The sequence below is a fragment of the Amphiprion ocellaris genome, chromosome 1, assembly GCF_022539595.1.
Source record: "Amphiprion ocellaris isolate individual 3 ecotype Okinawa chromosome 1, ASM2253959v1, whole genome shotgun sequence".
Lineage (NCBI taxonomy): Eukaryota > Metazoa > Chordata > Actinopteri > Pomacentridae > Amphiprion > Amphiprion ocellaris.
This window is the reverse complement of record NC_072766.1, coordinates 9,556,285-9,578,266: the sequence shown is the minus strand read 5'-3', so window position 1 is coordinate 9,578,266 and position 21,982 is coordinate 9,556,285. Positions and strand designations below refer to the sequence as shown.

General features: G+C 39.2%; 1 protein-coding gene across 14 annotated transcripts in view; it reads left to right on the top strand.

Moving 5' to 3' along the window:
• Nucleotides 1-21,982, top strand: part of tjp1a (tight junction protein 1a) — a 99,036-nt gene that overhangs the window by 38,325 nt on the left and 38,729 nt on the right. The window contains exon 1 of one of the 14 annotated variants that reach the window (XM_023276706.3): nt 10,477-10,919. The exons of the other annotated variants lie outside the window; for them this stretch is intronic. Within the exon in view, the coding sequence (XP_023132474.1) occupies nt 10,896-10,919 (24 nt within the window). The 5' untranslated portion in view covers nt 10,477-10,895. Of the gene's footprint in view, nt 1-10,476; nt 10,920-21,982 lie in introns of those variants that run through there. 14 annotated transcript variants of the gene reach the window in all.

Genomic DNA, 21,982 nt, shown 5'->3' with positions numbered 1-21,982 from the left:
GAAATTAAAATTTTTGCTGGTCTTTTTCAAATCTCAACCTCTGGTCTGATGATGGGGACACAGGGACTTACCGGATTCCAAATTTTGCGCAAGTGACTCCTATCTGCAGAATCCAAGGTTGTTCATTTTTACTAATTTAAGGGGTTAATATATTTTAAAAGATTCATTTTAAAAACTCACACTACTTTAAAGGCTATCGTACTAGCATGCTAAAGCTGGTAGACAGCAACATGTGTACTACCAAAATGTTCCGTGTGGACCTCTCATGTTTAAATTTCCATTACGACAGTGCAAATACGCAGACATAAATACTCTTCTGATAATTATTGTTTGAGACACACTGACATGATTCCTTACTAATGGCTCGGCATCAATACCCATAACGTTACACCCCTGTTGTCTCTGAACCACACCATACGCTCTGAGTTTCTTGCCCGCTTGGCACGTCCTCATTCACCCTTGTGTCCCTACCAACTCTAAAATCAAACGTAAACATATCTCAACATGCCCACTAGATCCGGATGTGGACATTCAGCCTCTCATAATGTATGATCTCACAGGAACTGTCTATATGCTGTAGAATAGGGAATAGGGTAAATCCCTGCCCACCGCCCAGCTCAGTTCTGAGCGAGCTCAGGCCCCACAGTGCCCACCACGGGAGAGGTGGCTTAGACTGGCTTTCAGGTCTGCTCCCTTTGTGCTGAGTTCATCAGGCTGGTCCTTTGAGCCAGCCCACTGCCTTGTGGCTCTTTCTTTCTTTTCAGGCAACAAATGTGCTAAAACAGCACTCCGTAATCACTTGGCATTAGGGGCTGTTGTGTTGGGCATTAGTGGTTCGAATTGACCAGTGGGACGTTATAAAAATGAGTCTGACAAGAGAACACCAAAGCTGATGAGTCTGGATCCTGGCACTGGACGGCTAGAGGATTAGTCAGCTAACACACTGGCTGGGGCTTCTGCAGGGTCGGGTCCCATCGCATCTCATCACCACCAGGCTTGAAGCGGCCCCTGTGGCTGCCGTGTTTCCATCCGCCTCTCTTACTGGCTTGCTAGCTCTGGTACCCATCCTCCACCATTTCCTCTCTCCATTCTACCAAAGAACATCGTCTCCTCTTACAGAGTTGTGTTTTCATTGGAGGAGCTTATGATGTCACAAACTTAGTACAGGAAGGGGTTAAGTAGCATTCAAAGAGGCCTTATTCGATGGCATTCAGAGAGATTCCTGTAGGATAATATACCTACCAGTCACACAGGTATTTCAGCGTTGTCAAGTTGAAGACCAGCTGAATACACTTTGTTTATCCACTGAAACTTAAGCTCAAGTGTTTTGATAAGAGAGCTGATTACACAGCAAGATACTCAGCTCACTTCCTATTTTCTCCATCTACTATATCATATTCAACACTGGAAAAAAAAAATCAGCCAAAGACAAAATGAGCACAAGGGATTTTTTTCACTGACTGAGCCTTTCTCTGATGTTATCTCTGATGTTATCTTCTTATAAGTACAGTCATCAGAAATGAATTTACCTCAGTATTGCTGTACCATTAATTCAGTTTTACTGCGCAGGAGCTAATCACTGCTTTTTGCCTTCATTAATTCAGTAGACTTTACAGAGTTACAGCTGCTTTTGTCTGGCACTGTTCAACCTCTCCTGGGGCTTAGAGTGCCTGTGCCTGTTTCTCTGGAAGCTCCTGCTGTTTCCACTTCTTTTCCCAGTGTGAGCAGCTTCATACTGTTGGAATGTAACAGTAACAGGCAGTACCATGGGAAGACTCACTGACGGGGTGAGCTGCACGTCCGTTATTCAGGCCAATGCCAAGTTCACTGGACTTGAAACATTTCCTCATTCATCGCCACTTTGCGCTGCTCTGTAGTGTAGTTAGGCCCAATTTTTGTTTCTGTTATCTCACTACTCTTCTCTGTTATCTTTACTGGCATCTTACCAACTGTTACCATTCAATTATGATATGCTCCATGTTTTCCCCACTATGCCTGCCTCTTTCTGTTATTCTTCTTCTTCTCTGTTTATTGTTCATTATCTGCTCTGTTATCCTGTTTTGTCCTTCCACTCACTCTTTCCCTTTTCTGCTATTTACTCTTGCATCTTTTTTTCTCTTTAATTACTTTTTTTTTTTTTTTTTTTTAGCAATTTCTTGACTCTCATTATCACATCTTTTCATCAATTTGTCTTATCATTATCAGGGAGGGGCCTTGCTGATGATCCTCCAATGGTTTTGTGCAGTAGACAATGTAGTCTGCTGATCTGTGTACTGTTTTTTTTATACCACCATTACTCACATTGAAATATGTATCTTTAAATTTTTAGATTCGTCAAGACTGTAAATGAATGTACTGCATGTACTTGACAGTTGATTAATAACTTCTGCCATTTTTTTTAAGTAAAAACACTATGCATATGTTGGTTACAGTTTCTAAATTTTGAGGATTTGCTGTTTTTTTATTTCATGGGTCATTCCATTTGAATGGCTGCACAGTAACTGTTTTTACCTTCTAATACTTCTGCTAATAATACTGCTCCTATTTTTCTGTCTGTGTGACATTAAATTAGGATGTTATCTGTTATTCCGACTGGAATTCAACACTGCATAAACAGAAAGCAGTCTCATATATGTTCTTGTGACATTATCAGAACAAAATGCTTCCTTTTTGGAAAAACTGTAGCTTTTTAATAGGGACATTCTTTGCCCTTGCTATCAATAGAGACGACTGACATGTCTATTAGGTAAATATCTTGTCTTGAGTGAATGTTTTCAAGGTATCCCTGCAACTTGTTGCTTATATTCACTCACAAATCCCTTATTAAATGGATGAAATTTGCCCACAGACATACAGACATACGAGAATGTCAATAAATATCATTGCATGTGCAGTTGCATAGACATCATTGCTAAACCATGCAGACAGCGTGCATAAAGGGGCTGTTGTCACTGCCGTGTTTACAGTGGAAAGAGTGGTGAGTCTCATGATGTGGCTGTATAGGATTTCTTTTCTTTTACTTACCTCATTAAATGTTAATGCCACTCATGTTTAACAGTTAAAATGAATAAGTTGACACGTGTTTATCCATTCACAGTAGGTTTTATTAATGGCACACCTCTAAGTACAAAATGCATATTCTAGCATGCCTTCAGATACAACTGCGATCCCCCATTCAGGTACTTTGGTGGTGGCAGAATCAGAGCCAAGGTACCGCATTTTAAATGAATTTATGTGGTCTAAACAGAGCCAACAAAAAGGAAAGCATTTCTTTGCCTGTTAAATCATTTGGCAGTTACTTATTTTGTTATCAAAATGCCCAGCCTCATAGTATAGATTACTTTAATCATTTTGTTTTAGTGTTTTGCAGTGAGTCCGGGTTTAATATTGTATAGCATATTCTACAGTAATGCAACAACAGTAACACAAGGTTTTGTCAGTGGCAACACCAGTATCTTAGAGTAGTAATTGTTGCATCTTTTACTGTCACACTGGGATGTTAAAAGTGAAATGTAAAAGTAATCATGCAGATGTGTACTCCAGGGTGTGTACATGACACATGACACCACTGTTGGGTGTGGTTACAAAAAAACAAAAAAGAACACACCTCTGACCTCACCCCGATGCTGGGTGTCAGAATCAGAGGAACATGCTAAACTGGATGAATAGAACAAAATTGGGCTTTTCTTCTCTATTGTCTGGTTCATGTTAAAAAGCATATCAGCCACACTGAACTCTCATTTAGGGTAGACTTGGCCAAAGCAACAGTGTTAAGTTTCCGGTTGTGATGCGCAACTGTGCAGTTGGAAAATAAGTCTTGACTCTGACAGAAGTTAATTGTGCTTCCACAGCGTGACGGCTGTAAATCTTCAGTTTGCTTCATGTATTAGACTTGTAAATCTTTACTCTTCCTTGAAAATCAATTACATGCCACTCACAGTATGTGTCAAATGGCATTTTAGAGCCTGCTGCCTGCTGTCAACACAGTAACTTGAGCTGCAGCTGTTGGACTTATCGAGACATAATTCTGTCGCTCCGTTTAAGTCGGGCAGCTTTGGAGCCCTTGTGTCAATTGCCTATTTATTAAGCCTCACACCATGCTTGGCCTTTCACATATGTTGGCCCCGACACAGACATATTGGCACTTTCACATACACAAGATCAATGCCAGTTAGAGAACAAATGTCTCTCTAATCCCTTTCCTCGTTTAATCTCACCTCTCAAGCATAGTGCAAATTGCAGTTAAAATGATTAGGACAGGATTTTTTTGTGATTTAGATATATTCAGCAAACTGATGTGAAATCAAACTGCAAAGTGTAAATGGTGACATTAAGCCATATCGGCTTTCTCTAATTTTAGGTAATGCAGCAGGACATCATTCTTTCAAATTCATTATATAGACCAAGCAAGTCAGGATTTTTTATGGTCACACATAACAACCCTCGTTCCAGTTGTCATGTTTCATTGCTGAAAACTAACACACTTGTGCTGAAGATGGCTTCAGTACTGAAAAGATATAAGTCACTAGGGCAGTGTCTGCTGATGCCTGTTAACTGTAGCCAGTCATTGATTGCAAGGCTGTACAGCTATTAAATGTGTTGTTTTGTTCTTTGCTTGTTGCCCCTAAAATTGCTGGACTTAGACTGTGCAGAGAAGTCGCTAAAATTCCTCCTGTTGATCTGATGTAGATACACCACCCTCAAGGCTGGGAGTCACTGTTTTGTTTCATTTCCGGTGTACTGAACTTATTTTCATTTATGCTCACAACCATGGATTACCAAAAGTGGTTGTGATTCACTTCAAGAACATGTACAGTGCAGGTTGTCTTTCTGCAACATTATTACTGCCTGAGGTGAAAATTTTCTGTATCTGCTGCCAGACAGTTTAGATGCTGTTTTTATTACACCTTCCCTCTTTGTTTGTGGTGACATATAGTAAGAGTTCAGTATAATTACAGTATATTTCTATGCTGGTATATTTTTTTTTGGCTGGCTAGTTTCTAACTAATTATGTGTCTCTGATGTTTGTTTTGCTTTTCTGAGTTGAGCCAGCTGGGAACCTGAATTTTATCCATGTTGCATTGCAATGTCTTTTTGTACAGAACCACTGTACATATAACTAACGTATACCTTCTTGATTGCTCTGCTTGTTGGTATGCTGTAGCAGCAGGTTGAAGAAAGACTTAATATTTTCTCTTTCTATTACGTCAGTGAATTATATGTTGACAGATTATACAAACTGACTAAGCTAAGTGCACAGAAATATTGTGACCCAGTCACACTCTGACAGAAACACAGTTAACACATCACACATCCTTCAGACTTCATCATCCTGTTTCCAAATTTCTCACACATACCTACAATGCAGCTCTGGAGGTTTTATGGCATGTACTTGCAAATATTTGAGCCATTTGCGGCCCCCTTTCTTTCAAGCATAGTACACATATATGGCATATAGGACTGTGTAAAAAGCCAGTGCTGAAAGTACAAAGATGATTAGACTCAGTGACATTTTGTTTTAAATTCATGTCAACTTTACTTATTCCCACTCCTTCCCCATGTTGCTGAATCACCCACATCTGCAGTAAGCCAAGCAGGTTGGAAAATTCCTACAGCTTGTCAGCAAAACATGTCAGTGCACCCACCTTGGTGTAAGTGGATGATAAAAATCACATACAAGTGCAGCCTGGGTGCACATTATTTAATACATTTCTGTGACCACAGCATATGTTTTCTTCTTTTCCACCCAACTAACTACTTTATTTTGTTTTGTTATTGTTCTTTATTTCATGTAATTTGAATTTTGAAATGATTTACGTTTTTTTCAGTTTTTTGCAGAGTTGCACAATTTGGTTATCAGTCTTTGAAAGACCAGCATTATGATAGCAGATAACATAATTATGCATCGACTGTGGTATGAAACTTTAAAGAACAGTCTGTCCTTTGTCTCTGTATCATGATTTGGAGGTCATGCTGGAACAGCACAGCCACATTGTATTACATGTATCTTTAGGAACAAATGAGATTAAGTACGTGCTGCTTGAAGTTGCATTTGCATTCTACTGCAACAATGAAGGGAAAAGGCTGAATAGTTGAGCTGAGTGTGTGGTGGATTGTACCTTGGGATCTGACATATTTTTAATTTACAGCCTCATTCTGCAGCAAACAGTAGGGTTGTCACATGGATGGAAAGCATGACGTAAGGGCTGCTTTCTCCTCACCAGATTTATACAGCACATTGACTGATAATGGGTGTGGGTTTTGCAATACACAAGATATGCAACATTCAGTATTCAGGTTGGTTCAAATAAAGAGAATCACAACAGCTCGGTTTCTTCAATAATGATACTAATAGTTTTCTAGTCGGACTGCTCTGATGCTCTGCAGCTTTCACTTTTGCCTCTTAAGCTACTTTAGGTATCGCTGAGCAGTAGACTGTATTTCAATCAAGTTTGCTGCAGCATAGTTTCTGTTCTGTAGCTATAAAAGGCTCAGCAACCCTTGTCCATTGAGAGGAGAAACAGCAAGAAAGATGAAAACTTCAGATTTTTTGCTTGGTTGATCACAGGCTGCCTCTTGGAATAAATGTTTTTAGAAGATTAAAAGTACCCTGGTTCACTACTATCAGCGACTGACCCACTATGGTAAATTTAGTCTTCCAAAAGCTTTTTCTTCATCACAAGAACTAAGGAGAACTAAGTGTCGCCCAAAATAACAACACTTCAGACTTTCTCACACAAGCTTACTTTATCTGTGCTTCTGAATAAATTAGAGAATAACAAAACTGACACTCAGGGTTATTAAATCATTTACTTTTAACTCAGCTGTTACTTATAGCTCAAAGCGTTTTTCTTCCATCAGTGAGACAACCATAATGCAGTTCTTGGCGTAGCTCACCTGCACAATGCTGCTGAAGCCTGACGTGTGCTTCCCGTATGATGTGAGAGGGTGTGATTGATGAATCACGAGAGAGACTGTGTGACTAGAAACGGTTTGAGAGGTTTAGTGGATGACCAGGTTTAAAGGCTCTCTTATATAGTTAGATGTGTACACTCCCTGCCCTGCTGCCCATGTTGGTGCTCTGTGAAAACCTGCTCCAATATGTGGCAACATATGTTAAGATGTAAATTACAGGCTTTAGTCAGTTTGTTATGCAACTAACCCATGGTTTGCATACTGGAATATCTATTCAATGCTGTTTTTATTCAGTTTTTTATGCTCTACTGCAATTTCCATGATTTTAAGCATTAGTAAATTTGACCTTTAAGCCCGAACTATTTATTACACGCAAATTTCATGTTTCTTGAATTCCTGAAACCAGATTTGTGTTAAGTGTTGACGTCCCAACAAAAGCCTGAACAATATTTACCCAGAAGGTCGGGGGTGCTTTTGCGAGATGCCTGCTAATCCTGTCATATGATACTAATCTGGTCACAAACAGTTGGCCTCTTAAGCAGAGATGTGACATTTGTATACCGATGATTAACGATTTACACTACAACTCTTCTCTTTATGGCTTCTACTGAGCAGATTAGTTTCCTGTATGTGAAAGTGAGAGCAAGTTTCTCAAAGTGAAACCCAAGTGAAAAATGTATTTGAGGTATAAAATTGGAAATATTCCATATTTCTCTTAAATAAATCCCCTGAAAAGACCAACAACCAGGTGATCCCAGCAACCAGTATTGCATCAGTAGTCTGACATTGCTTCTTTTTCTTGTGCGTCTTGCTGTCCGTAATAATATTCTTTTAATATCGTGACCATATCTTTATTTTGAATAAGTCCCATAGACATGCTAACAAAAACTAACTGCCACATTGGATTTTTTTTACTACCAAGCAGGAAATGACTGTTTACTCTTTTTAAATAACTTTTGATTAAAACAAACAGTACCTAGATATTCCAGGAAATCAAACAACCTACTTTCTCAATTAAGTAGTACAGCATATTTGATACCCATTTGTATACAACTACATCTAGGGATACATAAGAAGTAAACTGCATAACATTGTTTAATGTTATGAGTACACTACAGAAAAAATTACACAAATATATATACTAATATATATATATTTTTATATATATATTTATTTTTATATATATATATATATATATATATATATATATATATATATATATATATATATATATATATATATATATATATATATATATATATATATACCTTTGTGGCTTCTCAGTGTAGCCATAGTTGGGTATACATTATTGTGACATAGACTAATAGAGAACTTCAGTCGGTCTTGTGTGTCCAGAAGGTTTTTATTAACGTGAAGAAACAAAGAGGCACTGCTGGATCTGCAGGGCAGCCCTGAGTCAACAGGGCTTAGGAGGGATCACGCAGTCTCTCACAGACACCTAACTCAGGACAGATGAAAACAGGGAAATAACATCTGCTTAGGAACTTTTATCAGTGTAGAACAACAGGTTCACATCAAGATCAACATTCTGCTTTATTCATCATCAGTGCAACTGTGCTTAGGTGAACGCTTCTATGTGCATAAACAGTCGGCTTTACATTTTGAGGATGGGCACATTATGTATTTTCACTCTACATTAGCCTTTTCGCTGCAGGAGAAGCAGGGTTGAGTGAACCTTGTGATGTGCTTCAACCAAATGTGGGCCTGCATGTTCACCTTTGTTTTCCATGTGCCTGCTCTTCCATGAGCGCACCTGAGCTTTGATGCCGCCTGTTGTCCGAAAGAGCCGTGTTGTGTGTTGTGTATGTTTGTGTGTGTGTGTTTGTGAGAGAGAGGGAAAAAAAGAGGAGATTGGAGCCGGGATGGACAAAGATAGCTTTGATCACACTGGAGTGGCACTAATGTCTTGATCCCTCTCCATACGAACATCTGCGGTACCATCACAGGTGTGGATGAGATTGAGACGCAAGCAGCAGAGGAAAGACTTCTCTTTATTGTCATTTTAAAAGGCAATTAGTAATATTTTGTAGCTCAAGACTGGCTTTTTTGATTGCAAATTATTGTGAGTTGACACCAGAGTGATTATGTTGAACATCCTGCTTTCGGCGCTGATTGATCCTGAAAGGCGTTTCAGGAGCTTCAGGAGGAGTGAGCGACTTACATCTATACTAGTATGTATCATTGTTGAGGCATGTTGAGTGTTTATGCTTGGTTACTGATGCATTTTTTGGCAAAAATTGTACATCCAAAACACTGTCGATGTCACGTATACTTGAGAAATGATTATGTATTTTCCCTGCCTGAAGTATGGCTGTGGGTTTGTCCATATTGATCCTCTTCTCGGCATGACCGAGCCTTTCTGGAGGTCATCCTGTGCTTGTAACCCTCAAGACAAGTCTGCTACTCCTGGCTGGCGGTATTTTTGCCTTGTAGGATTATGTCTGGTGGGAATTAACTCCTTCGACCACCTACGCTGCCAAAAAAACCCTCCTCCACAGCTGAAGGAGAAAGACACAGAGGAAGTAATCATTAGAGGAGCTGGATTCTGGGAATCTGATTGCTCAGTTTGTTTGGAAAAGATAGGGTGTGTCTCTGTGTTTATATGCTCTCAATTACGTCTAATGTAACAGAGGACCCTGAAAACTGGAATAATGTCACACTGTTTCTTCATTTTATGTTTCTCCTGTCGCCAAATTTCATATTGCATAAGCCATATTGTTTGCTAGAAACAGAAGTAAACTGTGAAACAATACAAGCTCAGATTGTTGCATCCTGTGGGTGGGGGCTGGTTTTTGGAAGTCACAGGAGCTTAACTCGATGGCTTTTGTGGTTTCCTGTGAGGTGACTTATCAACCACAAAAACTGGCAATTTCTCTGTGCTAAGATTTTTTTATACATATAAATAAGAACCCCTTGTTTAGTTTATTGGTCCATCTTTTAATCTCCTAGATAAACTGCCCCACAACAACCCACACAAACAAACCGGATGGGAAACAGTCTCGATCTTTTCTTATGCAACAAACTTTTTAAATATTCCGCTCACGTTGTTTGGTTCCGAGGGCAGCCGTCCTGTGGCCTATTTTGCACCGATTCGCGCTGAGTTTGACAGGTACACGGCATTTTCAAACAGAACATAGGCTATTTTATTACTATTTATTGACATCCTCAAATTTGAGATTTTAAAGGCTGTAGTTCTTGTATAACACACCGTTCACCATCACCCCACAGTGAAAGTGAGCGTTCAGCATCAGCAGGGACAGCGGCGTCGCTTCTCGTTATTGTATCCCGGACTGTTTATTTTAAGGGAAAAAGGGGGTGTGCAGCTTTAACAACGGCGATAAAAATATACACAAAACAGGAATTAAACAATGTAATTATTAAATGAGATATAGTTTCATGAAATGTATTAAATGGTGTTATTAACGTGTACATGTCGGGATAAAGGGATGATGCCCCCGTTTTTCCAGTGCTCCAGCACCCCTATTTTCGTGAAATGGTCCGCTCCGCACAGACACGACACGGCCGTTGCTCAGAGCTGGGAGCAGGGAGAGGTTTACTCAGCCTGCCATTGCTGCACACCGTCCGAGTGATGCCTACTCTTCCCAACTTTTCATCCAGAGGTTAGCGGCGGAAACACCAAGGCAAGGAGGTCTCATTTTGTATTTTTCTCTTTGCCCAACCCCGGGGCTTTCTTCCATGACTCGATACCTGACTGGACTAACGTTCGCGTTTCGGGCAGCGAAGATAAGATAATGAACTTTGGACTTTCCACACGGCTTTTCGTGACATGTTTCTCTTCGTCCTGGATAAAATAAAATAACAACGTAGCCCGGCGTGGCGGCAGCTGGGCGAAAATTTAACTGGACGGGGAAAAATAGCGCACTCACCCAAGTGATTATCCAAACAAAGACAGGAAAACTTTTAACCTGCCACTTTTTGAAGCGGAATAGCAGTGTAAAATGTCCTCCAAAGCTTCAAATAAGGTGGGTACCTGGCCGGATAAAATTGAAGCGTTAGCAATCTGCCGCTGATTTATGCATGTGTGATACATACTGAAAGGCTAGCAGTAGCTAAACTAACAGAAGTGGTTTATTTATGATTAGCCATATAACTTTGTTGACTGCTAATACTGGTGATGTAGTATGCCTAATGGTGGTGCTGTGTGTTTGTGTGACTGAGGGGGTTATTTTGAAATCTACACCCAGTAACAGCCCACAACCAGCTATACTGTTTCTAGTGTACCAGATTAAAATAGTCTGACTTAAACTGGCTATTACTCTTGATGAAAAGTCACCCAGCTATGCGCATAGCAGGTCTCAGTTCAGCTACCTGTTGATATCCAGATTCCCTGTTTTATTAAACCAGTGGCAGGAAATCCCCTTGGATCTAAAAGTCAACTGAGCCTGAGGGAGATATTTTGCCATGTGAGCTCCTTTTTACATTTCACAGACCACAAATATCACAACAACCCCATTTTAGGTTATGGGTTTTTTTGGAGGTTGTGTGTAAAGAAAGGACTTGAAAAACTGACATTATTGTTGGTAAAAGTGATGAGGACAACCAGGTAGAAAGGTACACCTATTTCTAAAAGCGTGGTCTTTATAAACCATCTAATTGTAATGACTTTAAGTAATTGGTTGAACACTGAATCAAGTTGTTATTTTTTACAACCTTCATTCATTTATCAAGGCCCAGTGTGTGTGACATTGATGGCCATTCATCAGTCTAAATCAGCAAGAAGAATATCAGTCAGGTCTTGCATATTTTCTAGTTGCATATAAAATATTATACATTAGAAGTCATAACGAAAACATCTGTAGAATTTGATTTACTATAGGCTTTTTTAAATAGGTAACATCTACATTTCCACAGATGCACCACGCAAGTGTACTGATTAATATATATATATATATATATATATATATATATATATATATATATATATATATATATATATATATATATATATATAAAGAAATAGTTGAATATGTCAATCTTTAAAAAGTTGTGGGAAATAGAATTTAAGTGGGTCAATTGTTATACTACGCCTAAAATTCTTCATACAATATTTTCAGTAGTTTATAGATTTTTCTTTTCTTTTTCCAGTTTGACAAGTGAGGAATGTGCTGTGTTTGTCTAACAGAGGTAGTGTTATTCAGGTTTGGGCGGTTGTTCCAGTCAGACGAAACCAGCTTCACAGTGTGAACGGTGACGTTATGCTGTAGTGTACATGATGTCCATGGTCACACCTTAACATAAAACACTGTCATATTGAACTTGCAGCTAGTAATAAACACATAGCAGGTATTATGCTAATTAATAATTTCATTGTTTCCTCTCTAGTTTCTAGTTGTTCTCAATCATCTTGAAAATCTGTGCGTGTGTGTTGATGGAAATGGTGGCAGGTTATTTTTTGCTCAGTGGACAGCTAGCTTACTGCTTTGAATGGTAGACTCTATTCTTTAAATTAACTTTAAATTCTATAGTTTCCTGTTTTGGGTGACAAGTAGATGTCATTTTTATGTAACTGAACATTTTTGTAGTTGTAGGAAAGCTATATTTAAATTTTGGCCAACTTTTCATACATTTGTATTTCTTTCTAGGAAAAAACAAAGGCTTTCTTTCCACATTAATCTCTACTCTTCTAGCAAATATTAGCCAAGCTTCTGTATATTCTAATTAAGGGTTTCTTTTCTAAATTTTTCTGAAACGCAGAAACATTATGCAAGGATTTTTGTTTAACTCCCACCTGTTAAATATTGATAAAATGCTATAACACCAGAATTGGTCATATACCACATGAATCCATAGTTGAAGATAAATCGCAATAAAATGTTGCGATGCAGTATTTCTGGAAAGGAGTTACAACCGTGGGTGTGTTGACTTCATGTCTCAGTAATGTTCTTGCTGCACAACATTGTGTACTAGTAGTGTGTCAGTAGGTTAGTATGGTGTAGTATGAAGTATTTAGCATTCACTCAGTTGTGACGGCTTTGGCAGAAACTTGAATAGTCAGTAAAAGGTAAGCACTTCTGTCTTAAATAGTCTTAGTTGAAGCTGCCCTTCAGTTTGTTATGGTGGGTAGTCACTTCTGTACAAAATTACAGTTTATGTTAATTCCTGTTTAGAGGAGGATATGTTTCTGTCAAGATGGAGAGGGACATGTCTTTCTCTTGGGTATCAAATTTTCTGCTATTGAACTTCAGAGAGAGAAAATCCATCCTGGTTGCCACTGTTTCAAAAGTTGGTTGAAAGTCATGCCTAGTTACACACGTCTCAATTACAGTCCTCATGTCAAATTTTGTCAAACCATTCTAGAGGGTTTGGGTATGTAATCCAGATGTCGTTATCACAGAGCACAGAGAAGTTATGCCGCTTCTTCTAACATTTGCTGATAGAATGGCTTGTTTAGTTGCATTAAAAAGTTACATTAAATCTTTTTAAACATGTATTTGGTGGTCATTTAAATATAGAACAATAAGGTTAACTTATTTAGCTGTGAATCCTTGTAGCATCTTTTTACCCATCATATATCTGTCAGTATCATTTAAAAACAATTGAGGGGTCACTTGGTAATTTAATCAATCATTTAGCTGATATCAGAATAGCTGAAATCACTTTAATTCACTGAAGAAATGCAATTAACTTTCTTTCACTACAATAATTGTTGGCCTCATTCTTTTTGTCTGGCCCTTAGTCATTCCTTCTTACTTTTGTGAATGTAACACAAAAATAGAATATAATTTAGAGTATCAGTGATCCCTCCAGCCTTCAGACTGGTGTGTTTTGAGAAGACAGACCGAAATAAGTGGAAATGCATTCGGATGGAGGAGGTTGTATTAATTAGAGTTGCACAGTGGGCCAAGAACAGCCTCTATTTTGCTTTGATGATTACACATCTCCATTTACATCACTGAAGGAGGGAAATGCAATTAGAGAACCAAGTGCTTGAGAGAGAAAAAGAGTCCTGATGGTGTTTTTGTTCTGTGTCTTAAGCTCCCCGTCCTTTTCACAGGATCAGGGCTGATATGGCAAGTGAGTAATGTAGTAGGAAACAGCTTACGTTTTTGGTCTTTGATGAGGAATTAAACCTAAAGTTTAGAAAATTGTTTGTCCCGTCTTTTGTTTGTGCACATCTAAGGAGGCTTCATATACATTTTATCTTCTCTGCTTCAGTCCTTCAGTGTGAAGAAGGAAAAAAACACGCTAAAATTAAAGCACAATTCAGAAGGATTAGCTATAGTTCAAAACTGATGATTGGATATTTGCACACACAGATGTGTTTACACATATCTGACAGAGCACGTTTGGGATTATAAATATTAGGCTTCATGGATGGCCACTCGTGGAGAATGTCACAGGTTATCGTCTTGCGCGTAGTCAAGGTCATTCTGAGAACAACACATGGCAAATGGTGTCTACTGCAGTCTGGGTCACTGCATGCAGCAGTTAGGAAGGATCTGCTGAGAGCGATGAAAGATGCCAGCAGTCTCTTCTAGACAGATGACAAAATCTAAAACACACCCATGCAGCACACAGACTCTCTTAGGTTTTTTTTACACTAACAGACCAGTCTTTGATTGTAAGCCCTTGATTCAAAGTCCTCAAGGAGAGCAGGTGTAAGCTGTGTCTGTACAAGCGAGAGGTGATGCCAGTTGTCCATATTGAAGGCAGCAGCCAGGGGCATGTTGGTTCAGCTGGGCATCAGTTTTTTGGCTAGTTTGTCCCCGGCTGTGACCCATCTGAATATGAGTGTGCATTCATTTAATTTATTTTGTGTTGAACAAATGCCTAGGCCAAGTTCCAGGAAACATGAGAGACTTTAACTCACATACTATATACACAGTACGCTTAATTTAAGTACGTCTGTGTTGTAAAAGAGAGGACAGTGGACTGTGATAATCAAAGTGAGCTCTGTGCTACGTTACTACAGCCTTCTGTCGTAGTCCAGATAAAAAAAGAATCCGAGAAAGCAGCTGATTGTGCTGTTTTGATGCCCGCACACTTAAGAGTCTGACAGTTATCAGGGATATCTGACCTGCCTATACTTTCATCTCTGGAGGGAAATCCAGGGTAGATACAGACAGCAGGAGGCAGGTGGAAAGCAGAGAGAGGGAAAAGAAGGAAAACAGAAAATGCCTTCTGAGGGAGGAGGGGTTATTGGAGGGGTGAAATGGAGAAAGGAAGGAGTGGGAGGGAGAGATGCACCGGCTATAATCTGAGTCACATGGCAGATCTTAAAAAGACTGCCTCTCTCTCCTATAATCACGGCATTATGGCTCTTGGACTGGCACATTAATATCTGTTTCAGTTTCATTCAAATGCAACTGTGAAATAGGGTGAATTAATTTCTTTGCCTAGTGTAGGTCAAAAGCTTTTGTGGACGAAGACTAGTTGTCAGTGTACAAAACAATCCACACATTTCATTTTACTCATTGTGGTCTGGCAATGTTCTACATGAATTATCCTGAGATGGATGTTGTTCAGAGGAGTGTGTAGAGGATTGACAGTTAACTGCTTCACTGAAATATCGCCGTGAATCCTTACAATTTATTTGATAAGCACATTACATCCCTGACTGTCATGTCGGATTTTCTGCAAAAACATGGGTGTGGTTCTCCCTTCACCAGAGTCAGTTTCTGAAAAAAATGACTCAAAAAGTGGGCCTTGTAGTCAGTTCAATGCTCAACTTTAATAGCTGTCAGCAAGGTTTAGAAGTTTGTTAGAAGTTTAGTGAGGCAGAAAGACTTGCATTCCATTTGTTTGTTGGTTGGTCACACTTGAATCTGACAGGGCTACAAACTAAAGAGGGAAAAATGAACTTGCCAGATGTAGTGTGACTGCGTGAGGCTATACAATAGGGCCGCACAGTGTATTGTTTCTGCATCGACGTTGCGATGTGCACATGTGCAGTCATCACATCACAGGAAGTGCAATGTGAAGTAAAGGAAGTTAACTCAAAAGCCTGCTTTTTACCGCCTAAAGAAAGCTCGTTCTTCCATGACTAATCTACAAGAGAAGTCTGTCTGATAAAACATTTCTCCAATTTAAGGGTTTTTGGATATATCGCGGTTTTTATATCTTTATCTACAAAACAAGGAGTTTGTTTACGTGGAGACTCCACATGTGCACAGCAAAATGAATTCAGAACAGCAGATAAAGAAACACAGTCTCAGTTGTATGGATGTGTTTCAGGAATTCAGGATCATTCAACCAAAAAGAAGTACTCTCTTGGCAGTGTCTTGTTGCCACTACAAGAGACAACTCAACTGATTTGTTTGACCTTTTAAATCAGCACCACAAAGCTCTGTATGCTGTGTGAAAGCCTGATCTGAATGCCATCCAAAGCAAAAAAACTATTTTGGATGCCTTTGCCAGTGTTTCACCATATTAGAAAGGTTCCAAGTGTTTTTTTCCTTTCTTCTTTGATGCAGTCCTACAAAAATCATCCCAATCAGTCCAGAATAATTAATTCTTTTTAAATAGTTATTCATGTCATCTGGTGAAAATTCCTGTACTCAAAATTTTATTATGAATATTGCAGAAAAACAACAAATCAAACTGTCAGTGCTTTTCCAATGCCATGCTGCCCTATTATCAGAGCAGATTGTTGTAGGTAAAACGAACTTAGTGGTGGTCTGCCCAGGAAGTCTGCAACCACCTTGTCTTTTGTCTGAGCTCTGTAATTACCTGAAAGTGCAATTATATCATGGAACTTCTTTAGGAAGCCTGGGATTAGACCTTCAGTGAAATTTTTATCCACTCTTTGGGCTGCTGAAATAAAATGATTCATCACATTTTGCTCACCAGCTGATGCTCTTGGTTGAGATGGATGGTAATGTCACATAACCCTGAATCTTGGTTAGTTCCTTTGTTCCTTATCACATAGCCAGTCAAGCAAAGCTAGGACACTCCAAGCCAGCCCTGCATCCTTTCTGGCAGAGCAGGGCAGGTCTCTGCAGGGATTTATCATTCCCACTACAGGCATAAGGGATTTGACACAGGGTGTTTTGTGTGTGTGAGACAGAGCAAGAGAGAGATGAGATGCTGAGAGAGAGGCAATGGGGAGGTACAAGAGAGAGTGCATGTGGCAGCCGTGGCTCAGCTGGTTAGGGAAGACAGAAAGAGATTGGAACAGATTCATCCCAAGGCTTGTTGCCCTACATGCCTTTACACATACACACTCTTTCTGCCGTGTATTCATTTGCTTATCTTCCACAGTGCTGGGAGTATAGTACTGTCTCTTCTGTCTGGGAAACATGCACCATCATGTGGGAAACACTGTGCGCAGCTTTACCAGAAACAACAAAAATATGCAAGTTTGTAAATTCCCCAAATGTCAGGCCTCCTTTCGATGAGAACACGCTTGCTTTCGTAAACTATTTAGATAAAAACAACTTGTCATTCATACACTTGACTCATATCTACAAATATTTTTCCTACTGACAAATATACACTTTGCCCATTCACATGTAGTGTGTCGAAATCAGCATTTTGTATTCAGTGAATATCTCTCAGCTTTTGTTGCTGCTCCCTCCATTTACAAGCTATTTTACTCTTAAGTGGCTCTTGTTGTGATACTTGGGTGTACACATGGAGTAAGCTTGCTGTGATTTCACTATCCAGCTGTTCAGTCCCTTCATTGTGCCGTTGGCGAGATCAGAATCAGAACTGCTTCATCAATCCCCGCAGGGAAATTGTGTAATAGCCCATCATTCATTATCTTTCACCATCATCAATTTGAGCACTTTCTGATGACACCTCTGTGGTTATTCTTGTCCTCTGTTCTTGATAATTTGGCCTTCCCGTTGTTTATCTACCTCTCTCTACTTTTTTTTTTTTTAGTAAAAATTAAATCCTCCGTACTACAAATCTTAGACATGCCAGTAGAGCTGACACACTGCCCATAGGTGTGGTTGTATGCTCAACCTTCTGCACCATAAACAATCATTCAGACCATTACATAACAGAATAGATATGCACAATATTTTATTACATTTTAAGGTTATTAGAGTTCCAGACTTGAAAATCCAGAACAAAAATGTGTCCATTTGTTGCTGTCTTTCACACAAAGTACAGACCTGTCAAGTGTACATGCAGCATATGCATGGCAGCACTGTCTCACACAGATGCTGCCATTTTTGCAAATCCAAGTCTCCTTTCAATAGTATGGAAAAAGGTGTCTCTAGGATGAGGGATAGGGCGGATTCAGATGTGCCCCGAGCCGGTTGTTGTAGTTGTGGCATGCTACCACGGTTAGCCTCTAAAGCTGGGCAGATCCAGCAATTTTTAATAATCTTGTTACCTCACACTACATGTTGTAATCAGCCCTCCTGCATAACCAGAACATGCAGCTTCTCTCCTCACACTGTTACCAAAAGAGGTAATGGCAGCATCATTCTGTGCTGTTCTAAAGATGGAATTGCACTGTTGGCTTTAATAGTTAATTTAGGTTAATTATGTTGCACTTGCCTTGATGGATTCTTTTTATTTTATTCATTCTATACTCAAGGCTATATAGGTCAGTCTTATAATGCAACATTACAGACAATTATTGTGCATTTATTTTTTTTTCTTATTTACAGCATGTCAGTGTATAAGTACATTAAATGTCACAGTAAGAATTATGCCCTGTCAGCCACTGTTGAATGTTACTTTGTGATGACATGCAGCTTTATAAATACAGTTCTGCCTTGGTTTCAACAGATGCTCAAAAGTAAAGGACTTGGATCAGGAGCAAAGAATGTTACAAGGACAATATGGATTTGTTTCCATCGTTGCTCAGCCTCTATGTACACTACTGAATAACAAGATGAGGCTTCATTATGTATTTGCACTAATTGTTCCTTTGTAATTAATTTATTTGGTGCATTGGAGGGTGTAAACTTCCCTTTTAGGTAGTTCTTTTTTTGGATGTCATTTTTAGATCCATTATCTTTCTGTGCTTGTGTATCTTGTTGAAGAATGCATGCACCCCCTCCCCAGCTCACATCTCTTGGTGGAATGGTAATTATGTTGCCAGTTAAGTGCTGGGAAAATGGTTGCTGCAACAGTAACTCATTAATTCACTATAGATTCTGCCCCACAACATGCCTATTGTAGCAAAGTCCTCAGAAGGCTTGGGAATGCCATTGAGTGGGCTTGGCCTCTTGTTTTATGGCACCATGTGACTTTGCAGACTATGAGTTGTGGTTCAGAGTTGCGTAGTTTGAAAAATGTTGTGCAATGGGAAGTTTGAAAGGGATTATGTTTACTTCTGTGTCTAGTTTTCCAACTGCCTGCTCCAAGTTCATGTTTTAATATTCAAATGCTGCTCTTACCACCATTATCGTGTAAAGTCTCTGCGACTGCATTGTGGCAGATGAGACTCTCTGCACTGGTTCTTGCTGGTGGCAGCTAATTTTGGTTATTCTGTCTGGTTTCAGGCAAACATGAGCAAACTGAAAATCCCTTTTCTGAGTCACCCTTTGTTAAATGTGTGTGCCTGCTTGTTTGTATGGCACAGTCAGTTTCACCACTGTCAAGTCCAGCCACAGTATGAGTGGAAACCAGAAATACCAATGTTTTTGTTTCTCAATATACACAATTGAACATGGGAACACTTTGAACTGTATAGCTTAGCTTTTGTTCTTGACAACCTGTTCTGCTCATGTGATATTATAAGTTACAGTAACCAGTTTGAATTTTCTTGGGTAGATCCATGCTGATACTTGCTGTAGCTGCAATTTTATTGTTAAATAAATCTCAAATAAAGATGCACGTCAAGAATTTGGAGCTATACCATTAGATCAGCGTCATGGTCTACAAGGGTATATTATCCTTTTTTTAAAAAATTTTCTTGTACCTTTAATGGTTAAAAGTAAATGCAGCTTTTGTTGTGAACATAGCCTAATATATGATTTTAAAATTACCATAGATTCTGAACATGTGTACAAAATGATTGGGGTAATTGCTTGATTAAACTTCTGGTTTGTTTTCAGGGGCTGTTTTAGCCCATTGGTTTAATTATATGGAACTCAATTCAGATCAGGTACAGTCAGAGATTCATAGTGTCAGTAATTTGTGTACCCAAACTGCACATTATTAAGTAAATATCACCTCTTGTGTCAAAATGTGTTGCAACATATACCCTCTGGTGATGCTAGATTCATTTATACTGCAGAAACTAAAAACTCACAATGAAGCCCCAGCTGCACTATATTATTACAGTAAGTTTATTTGTGTTGATCAAGCCTTAATTTTGTGCTCAATGGCAGTTAGAAAGAAAGGCAAAAGGAGACAAAATGAAACGGGAGATGGAGATGGTCGAAAGATCATGAGGCAAGGAACAGTGAGAGAAACCGTTTGGAATGAGAAACAAGCTGAGTGAGAGAGGTGGGCCTTGTCTTCTTATCTGCACATTCCTGTTGAGTGTGTGTGTGTATGTGTGTGAAGGGAGGGGTAGGGCGGTAATACTGATTGTTGTGTGTGTAGTGATTGGCTGGATCCAGTTCCAGAGCTGGATCTGGTTATCATTCTCAATGCCTTGGCTTACAGTTTGTTGCCAAAGAAACAAAAATATAACATAGTTGTAGTGGATGTGTGTGTCCTCTGTATGTGTAGTCCACCACAAACAACTCTAAAAAAAACAAAGGTGTATTAGCAAAATATCCTTACAATATTCCCTAATATGAACACCTTTAAATCGGCCCACATATTCTGATACCTTTAAATAAGTAAAAGTGTGACAAGCCAGCAACTGCAGATAACACTGGCTGACTTGTTTCAGCTTCCTCCAAAGACTGGCTTACCAACCAAGACATCAAACTGTCTTTACTCTTAACAGTTATATTTGTTTTGATTTCATTTAATTATTTTAATGAGGAAAAAGTCATATTTTTTAGCACAGTTTCAAGAGACGATTCTCTGAGATAACATATTCATGCGTTAGATGTGTGTTAGTTGGCAGAAATTCTGGCCTTTGACCCTTGCCACCCCCGCTTGCACACCCCAAAGGAGAAAAAAAACCAACTCCCTGTTTCAGCAAAAAATATCTGTTAGTCCTTAAATGTCTTACTTTTTCTGAGGGGAAGGAGGACTTCAAATCCCAAAGAAGACCCGCTGTCCAAGAAGCTGTTTGAAACTTTGAAGTTTATCCGAAACCCACAGCTTGCACTAAACCAACAAGAAAGAATGAGAAGGGAAAAAATGAAAAGTCAGAATCCCACCAGAAGTTACTATTCTCCTCTGTGACCTCAACACTTCCTGTCTCTCTAGGCAGAGAACAATTAGTGTGGTTGAGCTGGGATGACTTTGCTGCTGGATAAGCTCCACATGAGATGTTAGCCTAGCCTAGCTGTGTGTTTGGGTCACTGGATAGCACTGAACAACTCACTGCACATCAGTTCTGTGGAGCTGTTCTGTGGTCAGTGAAAATAATCAGAGCCTGCACCTGACCCACAGACTCCAATCAAGCTCTCAATTTATTCAAGCATTAATGCATTATCTCTATGATTTTTGAGATAGATTTTTTTTCAACCATATTTATTGCAAAAGAACACTATATATTATAAGTCAACACAGTTAACAGCATGATCAAAATAAATTTGAGTGTTTGTGTGTAAATGATTTGGATGAGTAATTTCACTTAAGAGGCTCTCACTAGACTAACAAGATTTTCACTGACAAAGTCTTACAGTCATCTCAGTTGACGGCGGTAACAAGCTTTACAACATTACGTTGAATTGGCAGGGGTTACAACATGGAGCCTGAATTTGTCAGTGTCTTTGGATGTTTGTTCATTTCATAAAGATACTTCATCACATGTGGTGAAAGGTTAGATAAATGTTTAAATAATCATCTTAGTTGGCATTGAGCTGCACCTGTAAGATGTGACATCTTCATGGATATTCACTGCTATTTGCATATTGCTTTCATCTGTCTCTCAATGGTTTTACAGTATCCCATAAGAGCCATGCCTGCTGACATGACAGTGCTCTCCAGTTCTGCATCCTGCTGTCCATCTATCCATCCATCCTTCTATCCATTTCACTGTGTCTGCTTTCAT